General features: G+C 42.8%; 1 protein-coding gene across 1 annotated transcript in view; it reads left to right on the top strand.

The window, feature by feature from the left end:
• Nucleotides 1-20,659, top strand: part of PLXNC1 (plexin C1) — a 70,200-nt gene that overhangs the window by 24,048 nt on the left and 25,493 nt on the right. The window contains exons 6-18 of the mRNA XM_026035532.1: nt 434-548; nt 1,516-1,660; nt 4,050-4,119; nt 5,410-5,485; nt 5,610-5,666; nt 10,167-10,306; nt 11,374-11,553; nt 13,053-13,140; nt 13,989-14,195; nt 14,308-14,499; nt 18,249-18,348; nt 19,351-19,452; nt 19,864-19,967. Of these exons, the coding sequence (XP_025891317.1) occupies nt 434-548; nt 1,516-1,660; nt 4,050-4,119; nt 5,410-5,485; nt 5,610-5,666; nt 10,167-10,306; nt 11,374-11,553; nt 13,053-13,140; nt 13,989-14,195; nt 14,308-14,499; nt 18,249-18,348; nt 19,351-19,452; nt 19,864-19,967 (1,576 nt within the window). The remainder of the gene's footprint in view (nt 1-433; nt 549-1,515; nt 1,661-4,049; nt 4,120-5,409; nt 5,486-5,609; nt 5,667-10,166; nt 10,307-11,373; nt 11,554-13,052; nt 13,141-13,988; nt 14,196-14,307; nt 14,500-18,248; nt 18,349-19,350; nt 19,453-19,863; nt 19,968-20,659) is intronic.

Genomic DNA, 20,659 nt, shown 5'->3' with positions numbered 1-20,659 from the left:
TATGTCTGAAATAGCTCAGGTGAAGCACATCCTAGAAGGGCCCATGTCTCTCCATTGAGCACAGAGGGGAAAAAAGGCATGAGGTCTTGGAGCTCTATATTGGAACAGGCTAAAATGAGGGGTGATGGACTCTAGCCCAAACTAAGGAGCCCATCATTGCAGGCCAAGCATTGAATGTTTCCTCGAATCCCACTGACTTAATCAGGACCCTAGAGCATACATCAATGTGTTGTAATTTATTCTGATAAGCAAAAGATTTTCCTGATTGTTTTCCTAGAGCTTTGTGTATCTGTTACCRTGTTCTTGTTAAAAAAAAAAAGATAAAAATCAATTGTGTTCCTGAAAAAATCAATACCATTAAATAAACTGAAGTACAATATTTGAAATCAAAGCCACCAAAAGGAAGCTAGTATAATTTTATGTATACTTTTAGGTGCACATTAAAAGAAAATTGTACACGTTCAAACAGCATAAATGGTTGGTATAACATTTCACATGCACCTGATAAAGAYCTGAAAATCCTGCTCAGTTTCCCTGCCATAAATCAGGTATGTACAAGCAGCTTTATGCATATTTATTCTGATTTTAAATGTGGTGTTCTGTCACTTTTTGCAGCTTCCCCTCTTTTGTCACTGCGCTTCGTGTATTAGTTGTTCTTRTCTAAACAATTGGCAAATATACAGGAAAACCCAATAAGCTGAATGTATAGATCAGAGAGATGTTCTCTTCCTCTGTTATAAAACATATCCTCAAGCTATATTTCGTGCTGTTGACTTGAAAATTCACTGTGCTGACAAAGGCATCACTTCCACTATATCAGCTCTTCTAGTATTTCCAGTGAGGCTATATCAAGTGTATTACCTGCATCCTAAGCTTTATAGCAAGCTACAAAACATTCACTGGGACATATACGCTAACACAGATACGTTTTTAAGTGTTTGGAATTAGTGTTTTTCCGGTGCCTGCTCAGAACAAACATAGCCCTGAATTTCTGATTATCAAGTATTTTGCCTGGCCACTTAATTTGCCTGCTATTGTTCCTGGCTTCCTGATTGAATGCTCGAATGTGCTTGTRTTTGTAAAGCCCTGTCTGCTAGAACAAAGGATAAATCACACTAAGATAAATTCAGTTTCCCAATTGAGCACACTTTGTATATTGATGCGAAAGTAAGCTTTCTGTGAGGAATTGCACATCCTTGTGCATATATTTTGAAGGGACAGCATATAGCACTGTTACACCAAAATCCTTGTTTGAAATTCCTAAATGTTCCAAATTGTTCCCCTCACCTATTTTACAGATCCTTTTAATTTCAGTGGGTAAGCAGCATGTTCCTTTCAACATTCATTTTGCATTGCTTCTCCAGTTGGAAGAGGCTTTTTCCTCTGAGAGGCTAATTGTCTGCTTCTGCCATGAAAATTTTATTTTGTGCATTTCATAGTTTGAAGTTTTCTGTACTGACAAGATGACAGCTTAACAAGTATAACAAGAAATTTGTTCTGTTTATGTTTTTATAGGTTGCCGTGGCTGCAAGTATAAGCAAAACCCTTACCTCTTGTATGGTAAAACTTATAAGACCGGTTGAAATACTTTGCAAAAATGTAATGCTGAAAAACTCATCCTGCTCCTGCAATCTAACTACACCAATGATAACTGATAATGGTAGGTTTTAATATGCCATTTATTTCATACTTACTCATTGTCCTTTTTTACTGAAGAGAACTGAGCATAAACACAGGCCTAGTGCTTGCAAGTGTAGACAATGCTTTTTATTTAATGACACTGAAAATAAATTATTCCTGTTCTAGCAAGTGGTTTGAGCTTTTTACATATTTACATTRCTCTTGATAATTAAAGTGTTTTTAATACAGAATCCTCTGTAGAAGAAATATAGTATTTCAATATTCATAGCTAGAAGCATATTCCTCATACTGGCTTAGAGCACTTCAATCTTTTGAGTTTCCGTGGTGCAGCAACCAGTTGTGCAAGGAGACTTTGGGTAAGGTGTCAGCAAGTACAAACAAACTGGTTAGAGTCACCAAAGAGTGTTCTGTGTTTGCCAGGGAAAATATACCCATCTTAGCCCTTCTCCCATCTGCAAAAGGGATTTGTTTCTGCAGCAATCTGTACCAGCATAAATTAAAAGGACAATTTGATTGTGAATGTCTGTACAATAAATAATCTTCACACTCAGTTAAGTGTTTCAGCCTACTTTAGATACTTGTCAGAAAACAATTTTCACGGATAGAGGCTATCGCCTGAAGATAAGCAGAAAAATATATGTTTCCGGGGTGACATGGCTGGTTTATCTTTCCAGGTTTTGACTTGATTTATATTTCCATGTTAGTGSTTGAATCATTGTGTAATAATTCTTAATGCTAGCTTGTTCACAAGTAGTTCTCAGAAACACAGAGCTATGAAATTTGTATCCRACACATGGTTTGTGCATTGCAGATCTTACAGCGGGTGCTCAGTCACTGAGTGTCTGGACTTGGGGATTTTTTGAGCTGTTCTCTAGGCTTTGGTCTCAAAGTTAATATGATAAACCTTCACAGCAGGGTGTTATTTGATTAATAGAAGGAAAAAACCCTTGTGCATCCTTTCAGGGATCTGTAGAGAAGCACAAAACTCTTTAAAACAGTTTGAATTTACACTTTTCTGGTTTTGTTAGAACACAAAAGAGACCTTAAATCTGAACTAGGGTAAAGATAACCAACTCTAGAATATCATGCGTTTTTAAGAATGCATAAATGAATGCATAAATATGAAGAGAAAATACAAAATTTAGATAAGTATTTGCCTTCATCTTTTCCTAGGTAATGTAGTCCAAAAGATACATAACATTTTGCATAAATCTGATTCTGTTTAATAATTTGATGTAGAAAGAGGAATGAAATGTTAAACAGAACTTACAGTGTCATGTCTTTTTGTAGACGACAGTGCTGCAAAAAGCTCTCTCTAGGGGACCCTCGTCCCTAAGACAGGCTCCTTGCAGCACTGAGATCTCGGGAGATCAGCCTATGATCTTTGCATATCATCACGTCTGTCACATCTGTTTTGTGTGTCAAGCTCCTGTCTTAATCCTGGTTTGAGAAGCAAGAAGAAAAGCCCTAATAGGTGACAGGGTGTCATGAGTATGAGGATACTCGCGGCACGCCTGTGTGAGGTGTAGCCAGAGCTGGTTCTCATCTGAACGAGCCAACCTGGGATCAAGATTTGAGGGCCTTTGCGAAGCAGTTGTACCTAAAGTGTGTGGCTGTTACATATTAAGAAGCCAGATACTTCTTGGCAGAGAGACACCAGGAGGCTCCGCGCRCATGGGCTTCATTTGATGTCAGACAGTCATTCATTTTGCAGACACACACATCTGCAGACACACAAATGAAAGGGACCACGGTTTAAGTGGTACATGTTGCTCTGCTCTTCGATGTGGTATTCTGCTCATGGGAGCAGAAGATACCCTTTCATTCCACAGCTGCCAGGGAATTGTCGGTACAGTAATTACGAGCTGAAATAATGGCAAATTGACTCATACAATCATGAAAGATTTAAATAGGATGAAAATTGCTACTATGTAGGTTACAAAAGAAGACTGCGAGTAAGTGAGACAAAAAGAAAGAAGCAGGGGTATGTTGGGATCTCTTGAATTGGAACAGCCTGCTGCCTTAGAAGGCTGGAGTTCAGGGTCTGGCTGTGCCACAGGTGGACTCTGTGCTCTYGGGGGTGCTTTTGTATCCTTACTGCAGGAGAGCTTTTCCTCATCTGTATCCTGACAGCAACATTGCTTCTCTGTATCATGCAGAGATGGCATCAAGATTAATTAATCAGCTCATGCAAAGTCTTTGAATAAGGTGCTAAAGGGTGCTATTGAAGGACAAAATCTCCTTATTTTTGTCAGTGGAAAGTGTGAGTAAATGTGTGCGTGAGCAAAAAAGGAAGTGCCTATCATSTAGAGAAAAGCTGAAGGCACATGAGACTTCAAGTCAGTTATTATTTTTAACAGCCATCTCTTGCAATATCCAACATATGTCTAACAGTCACATTTTTTCAGATTGTCTGGTTCTCGAAGCATCGCTGTCCTCCAGCTCCTGGAGTATCACACAAACATTTCAGTTGAGCAAGTAAGGTCCTCTCTCTCATTGCTGCTTGGCAAGGGGTTTATGTGTGTCTGCAGAGAGCGGGGCTGAAGTGTAATCGCTCTTTTTTGGCATTTGCAAAAGGAAATGCATTTCACCAGAGATAGCAAAACCCTTTTTCTGGGCCCATTTCCTCTTTCTCTGCTTTTTCTTGGTGCCTAGAAACTACTTCCATGTGATGCTTCTGTTGTTTGTTGGGACTTTGGCAGCTATAGGAGAGTTAATACTGCACAGGTCGCTTGTGACAAGTAATGAGATAATGAAGGATGGCTTAATGATATTAAAATTCTTTTCTTCCACAGCCACCCGTTACTGGCTCAGGATAAAACCTGAGTCAGAGTAGTTTCAGTCGACTGAAAGAGTCAAGAGACTCTGTAAAAGTCACCGTTTGGGTGTTTTCCTTAATAGATCAGGATGCCATTTAAATGTAGTACACAGGTTTCATGAGTACAGTTAAGACAGAAGGTAATGCTTAATCTAATAATAATAATGAATATCTATTGTTCTGTACATGTTATTCTTCAGAGCCAGAAGCTTTGTTTCAAGCTCTCAGCAGAAATAGTTTGTGCCCAGCACGTTGCCTAACCCATGTGATATGTAGTGGCAAGACCTTAGAAAAGGTCTGACTAATGTACACCCCAGGTAGCTGCCGTGCTCCCTTTTGCATTTTGGGGTTTGGCACATCAATTCCCGGTCCCTGGAGCAACACGAGGAAGGAAGTGCCACTATCTCTACCACCCCACACTTGTCAGCACGTGCAGAGGGGAGCTTTGCTGCTGRAGGCCCTTGTTCATGCTGACTGATATACTGCAGAGCAAAGAGAGGGGCAAACTTGGCCCCAGCTGGTATGAGTTTTTTGGTAGGTGGAAGGTTTAGTGCTTGTTAACACTGCAGATGCAGAACAGAAGTTCAGGAAAGCTGTGAAAAATTCAGTGGTGTTTTTTTCCTGCCCTTCTCTGGATAAAAACAATATGACCTGGCCACTTACTAGAAAACCACAGCAAAATGAAACACAGAGTATTTGGTCTGCTTCATGCTTTTCATAGATTTATGACCCACAGCATAAATTACATTTCATACTAAATTTGTCCTCAGAGTAAGCAGAACAGAACAGTAGTCTAGGAAGATAAACACAATTTATGCRTTGTACACATTTCATTATGTTTGCCAGACTGTTCTCCTGGATCCGTGATTTTTTTTTCTTTTTGTCACTTGAAATTTCACATTCATGGCTGAACCTGTGTCTTACAAAAACTCTGTTTTCTACATTGCCAGCTGCTCCCGATGTATTCGCAGGGGTGAGTGTGCCAGCTGCAAAGGGAAGCGTGTGTCTCCTGCCACTGCCTGCCAGGTGAAGTTTGCTGGGGAGGTCTGGATTCTCCTGTGGGTCTTTCTCCTTGTATTTCCTACATGTGAGCAGCAATTTGTCTCTGCCTTGTCCTGACGTGGAGAAATGCTGATTCTTTTTTTTCCAGAATAGTTGTAATGCCTCTGCTGCCTCCGAGGAAAACACCACTGCGCAGAAATCAGAGGTTAGTTAGCATTTGGAGGTTGACGTTGTTGACATACTCTGGGCTGGGGGGAGAAATTTGTGTAAAAGGAGGGAACTTTGCTGAAAGAACAGAGGTAAAGAAGAGGACGCAGTTGGTTGTACATACAGCTAGTCCAGAACTTGGGTTAGTGCTATTTTTTTATTATTATACTGCTTAAAGGTACCAACGAGGATTTAAGTTTCAGATCCAGGCCTTGTGAAGCACTGTAAAAGTCAAGCACATATATCTAGGTGTGGGATTTGCAATATTGCCCTTCATGCAGAGTCCATGTGGGCTATGTTTAAGCACTCCACAACAGCCAGTGTGCTGGGATATCTAAGCTGACCGTAAAATAAAAATGAAATGATATCAAATAATAATAAAGGAGCATATCTCTAACTTAGTCTCTTACCAGGAGTTAAGTGCCTGTCTGAGGGCTGCTATCACAGACATCTCTGTGACGCTTGGTTTCAGAGCCGCCAACCTCCTTCTCATTTTATGCAGCCAGATCACAGTTTCTCTTAGAAAAACAGATAGCTGCCAGGAGAACAGAAGGAAGGGGAGGATGTGCCACCCACTTTCTGCGTAACAGACAAGTGGCTAGAGGAGGCACCCAGGAACTGGAATCCCTGGGTACTGGAAAATCCTTGGCTCCTACTTCCAGGAAAGCTTTCCTTGCTGCGGATCATACTGGGGATGGAGCTGCTCTCCACCCCTCCTCTTCAGGCCGGGGTGCTGGGAAGGAAGGAGAATTGCTGGTGCCAAAGTCCCCATGTGAACCGGGTCCTTTCGTTCACTACTGGACCATCACAGACTCTCTGTGAACTCAGCACCCTGGCCTCGCGGGCCAGCCCTGTAACCACGAGGTTATCCCTTCAAGCTGCTTTTTTTTCATGAAGCTGAGCAATCTTGCCATCAGTGGTTGCTTATGACATGCAGGTGTTAGGAGAGAAATGAGTAGCAAAGAGGAGTTTGGCTGATGAGCAAGTACATAGAAATTTGCTGCCTACACTTCTTGGTTTCTGCCTTTCTGTGAGTGAGAGCGCAGTGGGTATAAATAGACACTGTGTTCATATCTCTAAAGGTCTCATTAAAGCTACCTAAACTTTTACCTGTGAAAAAGAGTTTCCTCTTCAACCCAGCTGCTCAGCTGAGCTTTTCTAAACAAAACCCATTTTGTTTTCCACAGAGACAAGAGAGATTGTAATATTTTTGCTTCTGAATACTGATATTCTGGATTCGGTCTGCATATAAAGCATTACTGCTGATGAAAGAACAGAGGCAATTCTTTGCTCTGCTTCCAAGTGCATTAATTTGACATTGGTAAGCAGTTGGAATTGCCTGGGAGATGGCTTTCTTCCACACGCCTTATCTTGGAGAGACAGTGATGGACAAGGCTGTGCAAGCTCTAGAGGCAGTCCAGAGGCAGATGTTTGTTTAGAAGTGGTTAATACATTCAGAAGACTTGAAATCGCATTTGAAATCCTGCTCTCCTTTTACTGCTCATGCTTTAAGGAGAACGTATGGGAGGGCTGAGAAAGAGGATTTGTGTTTTCACACAGCCCCAGCCAAGCATTTAGTCTAATTCCGTTTAATTTTAGCGTAATGTACTTTTCTTTGCTGGCAGTCACAGTCCTCCTCCCTGACACCAGCTGCTGGCTTCTGTGCGTGCACCTTCCTCCCCTTGCATGAGGACAGCAGCTGGAGCGGCTACACGAGCGAGCGAGATCRGGGAGCTGACGTGCCTGGAAATTAGCATTTTCTTTTGGCAGATTCTTTTCCATCTGGGTCACTCCCAGGGTCCAGCGCTGCCTGTGGCCAAGGAGCTGTGCAGGAAGGGCCGGGGATGAGGTGGCCGAGGCTGGGGAACACGGCGGTGGGAGGGTGTCACTGTCACCGCTTTTGCAGCCCCGGGGATGTGCCACGCTGGGTCCTGGAAACGCATAGCTCTATCGGAGCTGACAGGGGCACGCTGATTTATGTTACTTGAGGACCCGATGCGCGCTTAGGTTGCCTTCACCACCACCGTGCCTGCGTGCCTCGCAACCTCCGAGCTTTATAAATGCCTTCCTGCCTCTTTTCTGCSTGTTATTGCTGGGAATCTCTCTTCCTCAGCTGCACACGGAAGCTGAAAGGTCAGTTGGTCCCTTTTGCTAGGAAATGAGCGCTGCGGAGCTCAGCTAGCCCTCCCAGGAGCATCGTTTCRCCCGCGTTCAGAGGTGGAATTCACAGTTTCTTGGTTGCTGAGAAGTGTAAGTGCTGCTGACAGCCCCAGTCAAGTCAGGAAAGCGGCACGCGGGGACCTCGGGCTAGCTTGGCCCAGACCTGCGAATATCTGCACTAAACCAAGACTCGGACAGAGAATTCAGCGGGGAAGTTGGTGTCATTTAGCCGCAGGAAGGGCATGATTCRGGAGTGAAACTTCAAGAAGGAACCATGTTTAAAAGAAATTGCTTAAAAGGAAATGAAGCGGGCTAAATGTTCTCCATAGCCACCATGAAAAGAGGCTTTCACCTCCTGAAATTTCCCCTTTCTTGCTTGGGTGCTGGCTGGAGCCTGGGCAAGGCTGTGTTCCTCCAAGGCCTGGAGGACCTGCTGGGCCTGCTCCTCACACGCCTAATGGGGCTGCTCCTCTGGAGCAAGGCATGGTGCGAGGCGGCCTGTGTGTGTCACAGTTTGTATTCTGTTCAGCCTGKGCTTCAGCATCACTGCTGGCTACCTGGGAGAGCCCACAAGCAACTTTGTGCTCCTCTCTGTAGTACTTGGTCCTGGGTCTGCCTGAGATTGCTTGCTTTCCTGTGGGGCCCTGGAGACAGGGCAGGCAGAGGCAGGATGTAGGTGCTTCACTTGGGCTTCACAGGCCCCAAGTGCACAGGTTGTGCTTGACTTGTCCTGCTCACATGCTGCAGGGCTAAACCGGGCACTGGATCAGTGTGGGAGACAATTTTCCTCCTTGGGCAGTTGGGCACGTCTTTGCTTTGCCCTTCTCCGTTCCTTGGGTCCAGAAATCATCTTGGAGCAAAGGAATTTCATCAGCAAATTCCCTGCTTTTGAAGGGCTTCTGGCCCCAGCCTTTATGCTCTCCTGCTCTTTCCCAGCTCAGAGGTTGTGGAGCGTGGTCAGTTGTGACAAGCCTCCCATTTACTCTGGAGCAATGTGAAGTGATCTGCAGGTGGTGGAAACATGGGCAAGATGAGCTGGGGACCGTCCTGAAGTGGGCAAGATGTGCAGAGACCTGGATTCTGTGACCCAGGTGATCACCTCAGGCTAGGAGCCCAAAGTAATGATGGTGCTCAGACAAAAAGACATAAAGAGAAGAATGGGAGGAAAGCCCCATGGCAGAGACTTTTCTAGCTGGCAGGTAGGTCCTGCACCAGCTCTGTTCTTGGTGTTAAGGTTAGTGGGGATAGTTAGACAGCCTTGTAAAGAGAGAAGGCTGCATGTGGCCCCATGGACCTGCCCACAAGTGAACTCAGCAGAAATCAGGCTAATTTTCAAAATTTCAAAGTCTGATTTTAGGCAAATTTTCTAAAACCAAGTTAGAAGTCATTTGCCTGAGAAGATCTCAAGCTTTTTTTTTTGTTTGTTTGTTTCAGGTGCATATTTTCCTGTTATTTTGGATGTTTTCACATTTCTGTTGTTTATAAGATGTAGAGGGAGGAAACTGCATAAATCTGTAAGATAAACTGGGCGAAGCAACAAAACTGATTAATCAYGAGATGCTGGTGCTTCAAATAAATAAACTAGATAAAACATCTCTATCCTCGTTCAGTCATGCTAGTAAAAGAATAAGCAAAACAAAATCTGTGCAAAAAAAGCACAGTTTAAAAGATGTCCACACTTCTGTAAGACTGTGAGACTTACAGGCTGTGTTGGCTCATCAGAACAAACTGGGATTATTTTTAAATGCTGGAAGATGAATTTGTGAACTTCCTTGCCTCACAAGGTAATGCCAAAGGACTCCTGCAATTGTTTTGTGCCTTTAGCTCTACATATGACTTTGAAAGGACTTGCCAGTAAAGCTAATTCTGGGCTCTTTCTTGACTTTTGATGCTAGGATTTGACCCCGCTTCCCCTTTTTGGGTCACGAGGGATGCCTTCATTTGTTTCTCAGATCTCGCACAGCGATAGCACCGTGGGTTTTGTCTCCTGTTGTGTTGTTTCTTAGTCCCTCAAGGGTCACAGAGAATTTATCATTTCAAGCTGGGCTTTTGTGATATGTGCATTCCYGTATGTCAGATTGTGCTTCCTTTTAGCAACTTTATTGTGAGTTAAATTAAAGTATGCATTATGTAGGTAGAAATAGTTGGCTTGTAAAGAATTGGTGGTTGCCAGTACTTCTCAGAATCAAATTCAAACTTAGCAAGATTAGGAATTAATTAAGAAATGTATCCAAGTGCTATCAAATCTGTATTCTTGAGTAGTGGTTGTTTTTGTTGCTGTCAGTTAACAGCCTAGCCTGTTTATAACCAGATTTTGTTTTGCTTTGTTTTCTAATAGCATATCAACATCCATTCCATTGAGCCTTTGTGGATTTCTACATTAGGCAAAAGGGAAATAACAGTCAAAGGAGAAAACTTTACCCGTGCATCAGGCATAAAACTGATACTGACTGGAATCAGTGGCTGTAAACCAGAAATGTAAGTTAACACAGCTCTGAAAAAATACTTTTTTTTTTTTGCTTTGCATAGGAAAAAATGCATGTACCCAGACCCAGATTTTTCTCTGGCTGTTGCATGAGCCGTTCTCATGGACCTTTCCTCAGCAAAGAGAGGTGCTCTGCACTCCTGCTGTAGTTATTCTGCCCCTTTAAATTCCCAAAGGAGGGAACTTCATTTTGTGGTTGGGTATTATACAAGGCATGCAGTGGTTAGGTGGGCAGTTTGTGCACCTTTGCATTGTGGTCTTGCCCTCGCTGATTCATCTAGGACAATTCCACGTCTTCTGGCTCTCCAAAATTTAAGTCACAGGAGAAGCCTCTGCATTTATTTGACTCTCCTCTATCTCAAAACATCCCCCAAATATTCTAGGATTCTTCTTGTGAAAGCTCAGCTAACATGGCAGGAAGAGGAATTTTTCTTGCAGCAGCTTGTGCTTTTCTCTGGTGATGCTTGTGCGGGCTAAGCCCCAAGATAATCAGGCTGTCTTACTCTGAATCGGGCATTTTTGGGGCAGCCACCGTGACTGTCTGTGATTGCCAAGCACATTTTGTATAGCTAGCACTTGAAAAAATATTCATATGATTGAGTTCCATCTTTACTTACACCATGAATTTCCTGGGGGCCACGACAAAATGAAAAGATAGAATGAGAAGGAGAAGGAAAGAAAGGAAGCAAGGAAGGATGGAAGGAAAGAAGGAAGAAATAAAGAACAAAAGGGAAATGAAAGACTCATTCTGGAAGAGCTAAGAAACCATGTTGGTAACACAGAGAAGCACACGATAAAGAGTGAAATCACACATCAGATTACAGAGCCTTATCTCAAGGCCATAAAAGCAATGTCCTTGCACTCTTAATTCAAAAGATGCTGCCCTACTTTGTGGTTTTGGCTCCCTGCTCTCTSTTTCCATCTCCATCTGGCTACTCAAGGAGGAAAGAGTCATTTCTCTTCCCTCCTCGTCCCTTGCTTTAGGTTATAAGCCTCATRTAGTAACACCAAATGAGTGGCATCTGTGATTCAGCGTCTGTGACTTTTCTTTCTCCTTCAGCATTCAAGTCAGAAATGTGCTAAATGACACACAAATGACATTTGCTCTCCCACCAACACGCAAAGAGGCCAAAAGTGTGTGCATACAGGCTGAGGGGAGGACGTGTTCACCACCAGTGACGTTGCACTATGTGTCGCTGCCATCGTGCTTTGGAATCACACCAAATACCTCCTGGTTCAGGTAAAACTTGTCTTCCTACACTTTCTTTTTTTGTGTGTGTGTTTAGTAAAATGTAGCTCCACAGAGCCAATATGACTCTGCTTACCTGGTCAGACTGTAGCTGGTASAAACTTGGGTGACTGTGGAAACTTTGGACATGCAAAGGCTCATCTGCCTTGCAGAGAGCCAGAGAAAATGAACTGTAGGTTGAGCCTGTACTAGCCTGTTGTGGAGGATGACTTTACCCCAGTGAACTGGCTTTATAAGTATTTTTTGCCTTTTTTTATTTATAAACAGAGAGGGTCACAATCGCTGTAAGGTTCATTCTRTATTTCTGTTCAAATTCCTCTTCCATCCCCCAACAGGCCATAGTAGAAATAAAAAACTAGGCTGTTGGCATTAAAGTTAAATCCAAAATCTGGGTGGCACACAAATTTAAACTGATTATCTTTGCTTCTCCTCCATTTGTTTTGGATATTATTTTGGCTTATATGCCCTTCACATCCTAAGCACTAGAAAGTATCAGCAAATTGAAAATAAAAAGGAAATGATAATTACTGCAGTGATAAGCACAGACTTGTTTTAGAATCTCATGTCAAAGAGCCATATTCAGGTTTCTTCTGCATTCTATAAGAGACTTATGGCTCTGACAGAAGAGTTGGGGTCAAAATCATTTTTGTGGTGGTTTAAGATATTCTTAGTCACCGCTTTCCACCTGTTCTCTGCCTGCACAGCAGAGCAGCAGAAGGGATTTTTACCCACTTTCAAGTTCCCAGTGTGACGCCTTGGCTTAAGCCACTGGCAACTGTAGATGCCTGATAATACGTTGGAGTGGCAGCTGCAGCAGCTGAGCAGCGAGGACACGGTCCCTGCCCYGCAGGTGAGGGGCAGTGCAGGCAGCTGGAAATTAATAATACCTCAAGCCACTCCAAGGGTGTTCACGAGCRAGCGGGAGCCGGCGCCCTCGGACACGAGCAGCGGTGTGTGGGCTCAGACAGATGGTCCCTGAGCTGCCAGAAATGTGCCCTGGGAGGTGCCTGGCACTGCCACACTGTCCAGAAGAAATCAGGAATTGAGCCCACCCTGGGGCAATGAAATAATACTGTGATGTTCTTTCCCCTAGATAGACTATTAACTCCCAGGCAAGTGCTTAGGCTGAGTGAATATTGAAAAGGTTGGAGAGTCCCTGAGAAGGAGCATGCACGTGCATACAATCAGGTCCTTTGGCTGTGTGTTAGCAAACAAGGTTTGCCTTAACCTTGGGAAGAATTGAAAGTGCAAAATATATCTCAAGTGCCTTCAGAATAACTGGTACAGTGGGAGAGGCTRGCATGCAAATTATCTGGTCCTGAGGTTTGCATCTGTTTTTTTGRCTGCTACCAAAGCAAAATGTACTCAATTAGTTAATTTATGACTAAAAACTCAATGTAGGATTTATTTGCAAGAAAGCTCATGGTATTAACCTCTTGTTCTTTGGCTTTGTTCTTTTTGCTTTGTTTTGTTTTGTTTTCATTTGATAGTGGTGGTCGCAAAATAACTGCATTGGGTAGAAAYTTCAATGTGGTGGACAGCGTGATTATTTCAGATGACCAGAGACCAAACGTCACTGTAAGTCATAATCTCCTTCACAGTAACAAATACAGGTGCCTTAAGGGAGCAAGTTTTGTTCCTGAGATTTTGGGAAGAACTCGGTATTTTTCAATCAGTTAGACATGTGCTTAACATCAGTCTTCCTACAGAAATAAATATGACCACTTGCAAGTCGTTCAGTTGCCTATGTACTAATGGTTGTGGATCATGGATAAACATAAGCTACTCTTCTGCATGATGCCCTGTGTCTTTCTTTGGTACCCTGGGGACTTCTTTGCTAAGCTGCCCTCTCTGATTCCAGCATCCAGATGTGTGTCCACTGGAGGAACAGATGGCGATCTGAGGAGGTGTTTTCCCTACTGTTGATCCCATCTCTTGATCTCAGCATGCCAGTTCCTCAGTGTACTTCTCTCATTTTGTGCTAAAGCCTAAATATTGCCAGTGCCTCAGCAAGGACAGACTCTGATGCTGGGACTAAACCCATTTTGTGAGGCTGAGAGGGGAAGATAATCCTGGGGGTGCTGGGGAGCTTGTCCAGCTCATCTGCCATGGCTTGCATTGAAAGGAGAGCCCCTGAGCACTATTCACTGTGCTCTGCTCCCACTGTAGGAAATACCTGCTTTAGCAGTGTGCAATCAGCCTGAAAGCAGCATGCAGAGAGAGCAATAACTGTGCTTAAAGGCAGGCACAGGCTCAACAGAAACTTTCCAGGTACTCTGCGTGGAGCCTTGATCCCAGAGAGGAGGTTTAGCAGATGTCTGTGTGAAATCAGGAAGATTTTAAAATGATTTTGAGTGCTTCTGTTTGTAATTGTACCTACTGTTGAGTGCTTAATGACAGTTGCAGCTTTGCTGTTGCCTTTCAAGGTCTCTAGGTGTCCTGGAAATGAATCTGAATATAATTACTTAACGCCAAGTCTGAGCCATGCAAAAGAGGGAAAAATTGTTGATATGATGTTGAAAGTAGAAACTACCTTTATATCATGTGTCAAGTTACACTACCACCCTGACCCAGTGTTCATTAACTACCAACTGCACACCGAACTCGATCCTGATCTGGAATTAAAAATATATGTAAGTTTGAAAAAATACATATATAGCTCCTTATTTAAAATAGTCACTGAGGATTATTTTACCACTTGGCATATTTAGTGACTGTTTGTAACTTCATTTTTTTTTCCTCTAGAAAGAAAATGACAACTTGAATATTTCCAAAACTGAGGTAGAGGTGTATCTCTCCTATATGARTGGTGCACAGACCAAAAAGATATGGTTCAATGTCCAAAACATTACCAAAAAACCTGACCGTAGCACCATATTGTGCAAATTCAAAAGGGAAGGAAGTGACAAGATTGATTTTTCCACAGTGAAAGTTTTTGTAAGTAGAATTCCAATTTGTTGCAATTCAACAATGTTTTGATGTTTCTGTAGTGAAATGCAGCATTAATGCTCTGGTCGTGAATATTCTTTAAGAGGGGACACGGGTGCATTTTTTGCTGCCTTGCCTAGGATAATCCGGTTGATAATCCGCTTTTCTTCTTCACACCTAAGCATGCCTGCCTAGGTACCACCAGCAGTACTGTGTTCATTTGTTGCCTGGTTACTGCTGGAGTATCAAAAAAGGGCTTTGCAGCCCAAACTGGGCTCCGTGCTGAGCCCCAGGAGTGTCACACGTGACTGCAGGGCAGAGGGGGCCGGTGAAGTGGCCCTGGCTCCAGGACTGCCYCTCTTCATAGGTCTGCAAGCAACCAGGTGCTGCAGTGGGGGCACGAGGACAGGGACGAGGACAGGGACATTCACTGAAAGTGGCTGAGGATCTTGAGCTCTGCAGAGCAATCACTGCTGAGGGACAAGAGAAGGCAATTCTGAGTAAAAAAGAAGTGGACAGAATTCAAGTGGAGGCCAGAATGCCATGAACAYGTGGCACAAAGTCAGGCCCAAGTCTGAGAACATTAGCATGGATGTCAGAGCTCAGTAGCACCTTAAGAAATTTGCTCCGGCAATAAGATGAAGATGGGAATTTTTAAAAATGCAGTCATCACCATTTATGAGTGCGAAAAACRATGCCAGACTCTGCTTGCAGTGCATGGTGATAGAAAGCTGAAATAACTCTATTGACTTCGAGGCATATGGCACATAGTAAAGGTTAACGGAGCTATTCTCAATTTCATATTGCTGTTAACTGATCCCCCATCTGTGGATCCTGCCATCTGAGCCAGTAATTGCATGGAAAAGCCTCGCTGAGCTTGGTGTTGCATTTAAATATTAAAGTTTCCTTGCAATATCACATGCCCATCCTGCAAGCTTCATAGGAGTGTCTGTTTTAGAAAACTCACTGCTTTGGTAGGCAAATCAAGTGCAATAACTATAATATAACATTTCTACTGAGAGTGTATTCATCATAATGTTTTTTCCAACACCAGGAAAATGTGAAAGTAGGTAAACATACATGTTTTTAGTCCTATAAATATATGATGTATAATTATATTATAGTTATATAGCACAATTATTATTTTATGTTTATAATAACATATGTAATATGTGTAATAGGGTTATACATACAATATACAATGTATAATGGTATATAATAGTATATTGTAACTTATGTTATGCATAATGTTGATACAAGTAGCCCTGTAAATATATCACAATAGAGAAAATAGAGCCTGCATGAAGAAAGGATATGCTAGATAATAATCTAGGTGTGGCTCAAGTATAAATATATACCTTGCCCTGGTTTTCAGTAAGAAAGAGGATGTGAAGCGTGAGGTCAAAGACAGGATGATCAGTCCGACTGGAGACAGAGAAGAAGAAAATGCCTTTCTTGTGACAGAAGCAAGATTCAGGCGGATCAGGGGTCTCCAGACAGGAAGAACAGGATAATTTCCATCACAGAACTAAGAAGGAGCTGGCACGTGATACTCTAGGCTTGGGAGGAAAGATTGTGATGAAAATTGTAGAGTCAGGAGAAGTGCTGCATGACTGGAGAGAGCAGCAAATGTAATACCAGTAATTAAAAAAAAAAAAAATCAGGCTTTCTGATTTAATCCCAGCTCTGTTTAGAGCCTTATAATATATCTGGAATGCGAAAGACTTCTGGAAGAGCTGCAGGTAGATGGAGAATGGCATAATTGCTAACTTGTTTTTAATAAAGGTGGATTATGCTAGATGTCTTTATTTAGAGGGATGAATGATTTCCTCAAGATGGGAAAAAGAAAAAAAAAAGCAATAGATTACACATAAATGGAAGCCATTCAGAAAACTACTTAGCAGGGTCATTGYGGGATGCTGGGGCTTGGAGCCAGGGGACGCTGCACATGAGGAGCTGGTGCTGGGCATTGCTGATTTTCTTACTGCTGTTTTTACTGTAGCTTGAGCAGAAAAAAAGTCGGCATGTGCCAATAACAGTTGCTGATGACCCCCAAAAATGAGGTATTGCCAGTCAAGAGCTGGCTCTGCAATACCGTGCAGGAAGGATGGAGGGAATTTGGGAATACAAAGAGGGTAAAAACAGGAGTGCCATACTTAATCCGTGATTCTTTAGCAAGATGAACACAAGATTAGGAAAGAAATGGGGCCGCTAAGTAAAGAGGCTGGGGTGAAGGTGAGAGATAGTCTAAATACGACTTGAAACCCCCTTGAAATTCTCTGCCTCGCTTGCTGAAAGGGGGCAAGCAGCGCGCCRCCGTGCTGCAGGAGAGCTGCCTGGAGCGCAGGGACGGGCAGAGAGGGGGGCGCTGGTCGCGGGGCCTGCGTGAGCCCCGGGGCGGCTCAGCCCGGGCAAGGGGCTCCCAGGAGGCATCCTGGCCCTCGCTGCTGCAGCCCAGAACACTTTCACAGAATCGCAGAATATTCAAGGTTGGAAGGGACCTCTAGAGATCATCTAGTCCAACCTTCCCGCTCAAGCAGGCACACCTACAGCATGTGGCACAGGGTGGCATCCAGGCGGGTTTTGAAGACGTCCAGAAAAGGAGACTCCACAACCTCCCTGGGCAGCCTGTTCCACTGCTCTGTCACCCTCACAGTAAAGTTGCTCCTTCTCACCTGGAGATGGAACCTCCTGTGTTTCAGCTTATGCCCATTTCCCCTCGTCCTATCGCTGGCCACCAATGAAAAAAGCTTGTCCCCTTCCTCCCTGCACTTTCTTCCCTGCTCTTGTCTTCCCTTTCTTCCCTGCACTTGTCCCCTTCTTCCCTGCACTTTCAACCCAGCTCTCCCTTTCAATTATCTGAGACTCATTCCTATCCGCAGCACTCAGTGGGATTCTTTTTTTTGCTTGTCAAAGAAAAATACACATTTTCTTTTTTCTTTTTTCTTTTTCTTTTTTTTTTTTTTTTTGCCTCTGGTCTGTTTATAGCGTTTGCTACTCTTTATTTCTGTGTTTTGGCCGTCCTCGTGGAGATCCTCCTTGGCGAAATCGCGTTTGCTGTAATTACCTGTGGTGAACGTGTCCCTTGGGCATCGGGCCGACCTCAGCACTCTGGCGCATCCCTTAAAATCCATGCGTGTCTGCCTTGGATGAGCCTGTGGCTCTTGGGGGATGCTGTACGTGCAATTATAGTTGATCTTAGGCTGATCTTCAGGAACACCCTACAGACCCACAGAAAGAGGTTGGAACTTGTCCACAGAAATAGGGAAGAGGACTCTGGGTGAGGCCACTATCGAAAATTGTACTTCCCTCATTATCAGCTTGAGTCTTGCTGTATTTTTCTGCTCAGCAGATTAATGCTATGAGTTCAGAGAACTGGTTTTAAGCCTCAGCAGGCACCTTACCCACTGCAAAATACTAAGATGTTTAGCAGGGATCCTGCAGTGCATCAGCCCCCTGGCCAGTTTGAGGCTAGATTTCTGCCCTGGTTTATATTCGAGGCCTCTTGTTTGCAGTATGAACTTGGTGCTCCATGAGGACTTCAGTATTTTTCTCTTGGTTCTACTCTGTTGTCTTGCTTAAATATCAAATAAAGTTAAGTTTGCATTGGTTTGCATATGTTTTTCCAAATTGCTGGTGTCTTCTCAAAGCCAAGGTCCTTCATGTGCCCAGGGGACTTTTWAAATATACTTTAAATGTAATTTTAAGGATTGTTATAGCATATGCCCTCCATTAACGCAGGCATTATTTTTCTCCAGGTCAAACTAGGAAATTTTGAGCACGAGGTCAAACCAACATCATCATACCTATATTTGTATGTTCTTATTCTACTCCCTATTGTAGTGGGTGTCATTATAGGTAAGTACAATAATATGCTTTCATTTTTTTCATTTTCTGAAGGAGCAAGTCACTGCACAAACACACACATGTGTCTGTGACAGTCAGAAACAGTTGGATATTTTCCCCAGTTCTACAGGAGAGTGAAGAAGGCTCTTGTCAGTGGTGATGTCCATGTTTCTAGACTACAGCATGGTGCAATACGTAGAATAGAATACAGCATCAGTTACACAGGAGATTATTCACCAGCATTTATTGAGGCAAGACCTCACCTCTGAATTCTTGAGTCATAACTCAGGCATTTCCAGTTGTCAGAACTAGACTGCCCTCCCCTTCCTGGGGGCAGACATTCCCTATCAACCGTTTATCYTCAGGCAGTGTTGGAGATATTTCTGGTTAGTCTCATTTAGATGATTCATGAATTTTGTAGATGGTTGCCAAACTGAGGGGGCTAGGGGATGGCCCCTCCTCTCTTTCATTCCTTCTTGATTCTACTACATTTTAGATAAATTTTGTTTTCTCATTATATATGTGGGGTGTTGCTCTTTTTCTTGTTTGGGTTTCTTTATAAAATGTGCGTTACCTTTACAGGAACCATCTCTAGTGCTCTAGGTTTCAGTAAGTTAACAGTTTGGAAGTTGATTTCCTGTGCAAAACAACTGCTTTTCCTGTATGATGGTACTACACTGAGTAGCTTCCTAGTAGTAGTAGTAGTAGTAGTACTGCTTCTTAGATTCTCTATCTGAGGTGCACGTCATGCATAGCAGTTTGTGCTGTATTTCAAATAAAGTTGTACTGCCAACTCTAAAATCTTTTACGAAAAGGTTTTTATCAAAGTCGGGGTTTAGATCTAATAAACTGGAGCTTATGGGTGCTACCACACTGATGACAATAGAAACAATAATGCTTCAGAAGAATGTAAATGTATATTCATCTTTCTATTTCTTAAAAATRATAATAAAGTCTATGTCTTATGTAGTTCAATTTTCTGTATTCAGTATCTTTTTTCCCTCCCCTATTTAGTGGCATTCGTAGTTACAAGATACAAGTCCAAAGAGTTAACTCGTAAACAAAGTCAGCAACTTGAATTGTTGGAGTATGAGATTCGGAAAGAAATACGTGAGGGTAGGTAAAAAGCGCKTTATAATGCTTAAGAACTCAACTGAAACGGTCAAGAAGCATTTCAGACTATACAAAACTTTTACRTTTATAGCTGTTATAATATAGAAATAGGGTATTTGTGTGTCGCAAGTATCAAAGCTTCTCTTTAATGGTGATGTGCACTGCATCAGCAGATAGCACTAGACTAGTAGGTTTGCATGCAATAATTTGCTTCAACAAAAGTAAAATTAAAAATGAATTTTCCCTAGGACTTCAGCTAGGAAAAAGAACAAAACAAAACAAAAAAGGAACAGTCCACTTGCCTTTTTTGAAAACTTTTTTAAAGAGCATCTTCTGGGGCCAAGCTATAATTGTGAGGATGATCTATGCTAACCAAACTAACTCTCTGGGTGGGGAGGGGGGTTGTTATTTCAGGATTTGCTGAACTGCAGATGGATGAATTAGATGTGGTGGATAGCTTTGGAACTGTGCCCTTCCTGGACTACAAACATTTTGCTCTTAGGACTTTCTTTCCAGAGGTAAATATTTGTGAGTCTTTCAGGCTGTCAGTCCTGCGTAATAGTGAAATATTAGGAAGATCCCGGTCAAATGAGTAAATACCACGCAGCAATTACACACTGTTCTCACAAAAAACTTTTATTAAATCAAAAACTGCCKAAGAGCATTTAGAGCTCTATTCCCTCAAGCCTAAATGCTCTAGTTAAAGCACTTTTTCAATATTCAAGGGTTGTGTGTGCATCAACATTTTTTCAGCCCAGCCTCRCTAAGCTGCCTCCTTTTGCCTCCATCCTAAGTGAGCTATAATTTATTTTTTGTCTTTTTTATTTTTTCCTCCTGTATTCACTTTCTGTGCTACAGCTAATTCAGGTAGCTGTCAGCCTAGCTAACATGTTTACAACATGGCTCTCCCTAATTAGACGTGTGCAATGAAGAGAGGGAAAGATTGCTCGAAGGTCGTGGTGACTTTCTACTCCAAGCTGCTGCCAGAAATGCACCTCAGGGCTGTCCAGTTAAGCTGGCAGAAATTCTGATTTCAAACAGTAATGTTCAKTTGGGAGAATGTAAAGAWGATGGTGCCAAACTCTACTCGGTGGTGGCCAGTGGCAAGACAAGGGGTAGCGGGTAGAAACTGAAACACAGGAAGTTCTGCCTGAACAGGAGGAAGGACTTCTTAACTGTGGGGGTGACAGAGCCCTGGAACAGGCTGCCC

This window comes from Nothoprocta perdicaria, unplaced genomic scaffold (genome assembly GCF_003342845.1).
Source record: "Nothoprocta perdicaria isolate Ctin4 unplaced genomic scaffold, notPer1 scaffold_160, whole genome shotgun sequence".
Lineage (NCBI taxonomy): Eukaryota > Metazoa > Chordata > Aves > Tinamiformes > Tinamidae > Nothoprocta > Nothoprocta perdicaria.
The sequence above is the reverse complement of the archived record's forward strand: the minus strand, read 5'-3'. Positions and strand labels throughout refer to the sequence as shown.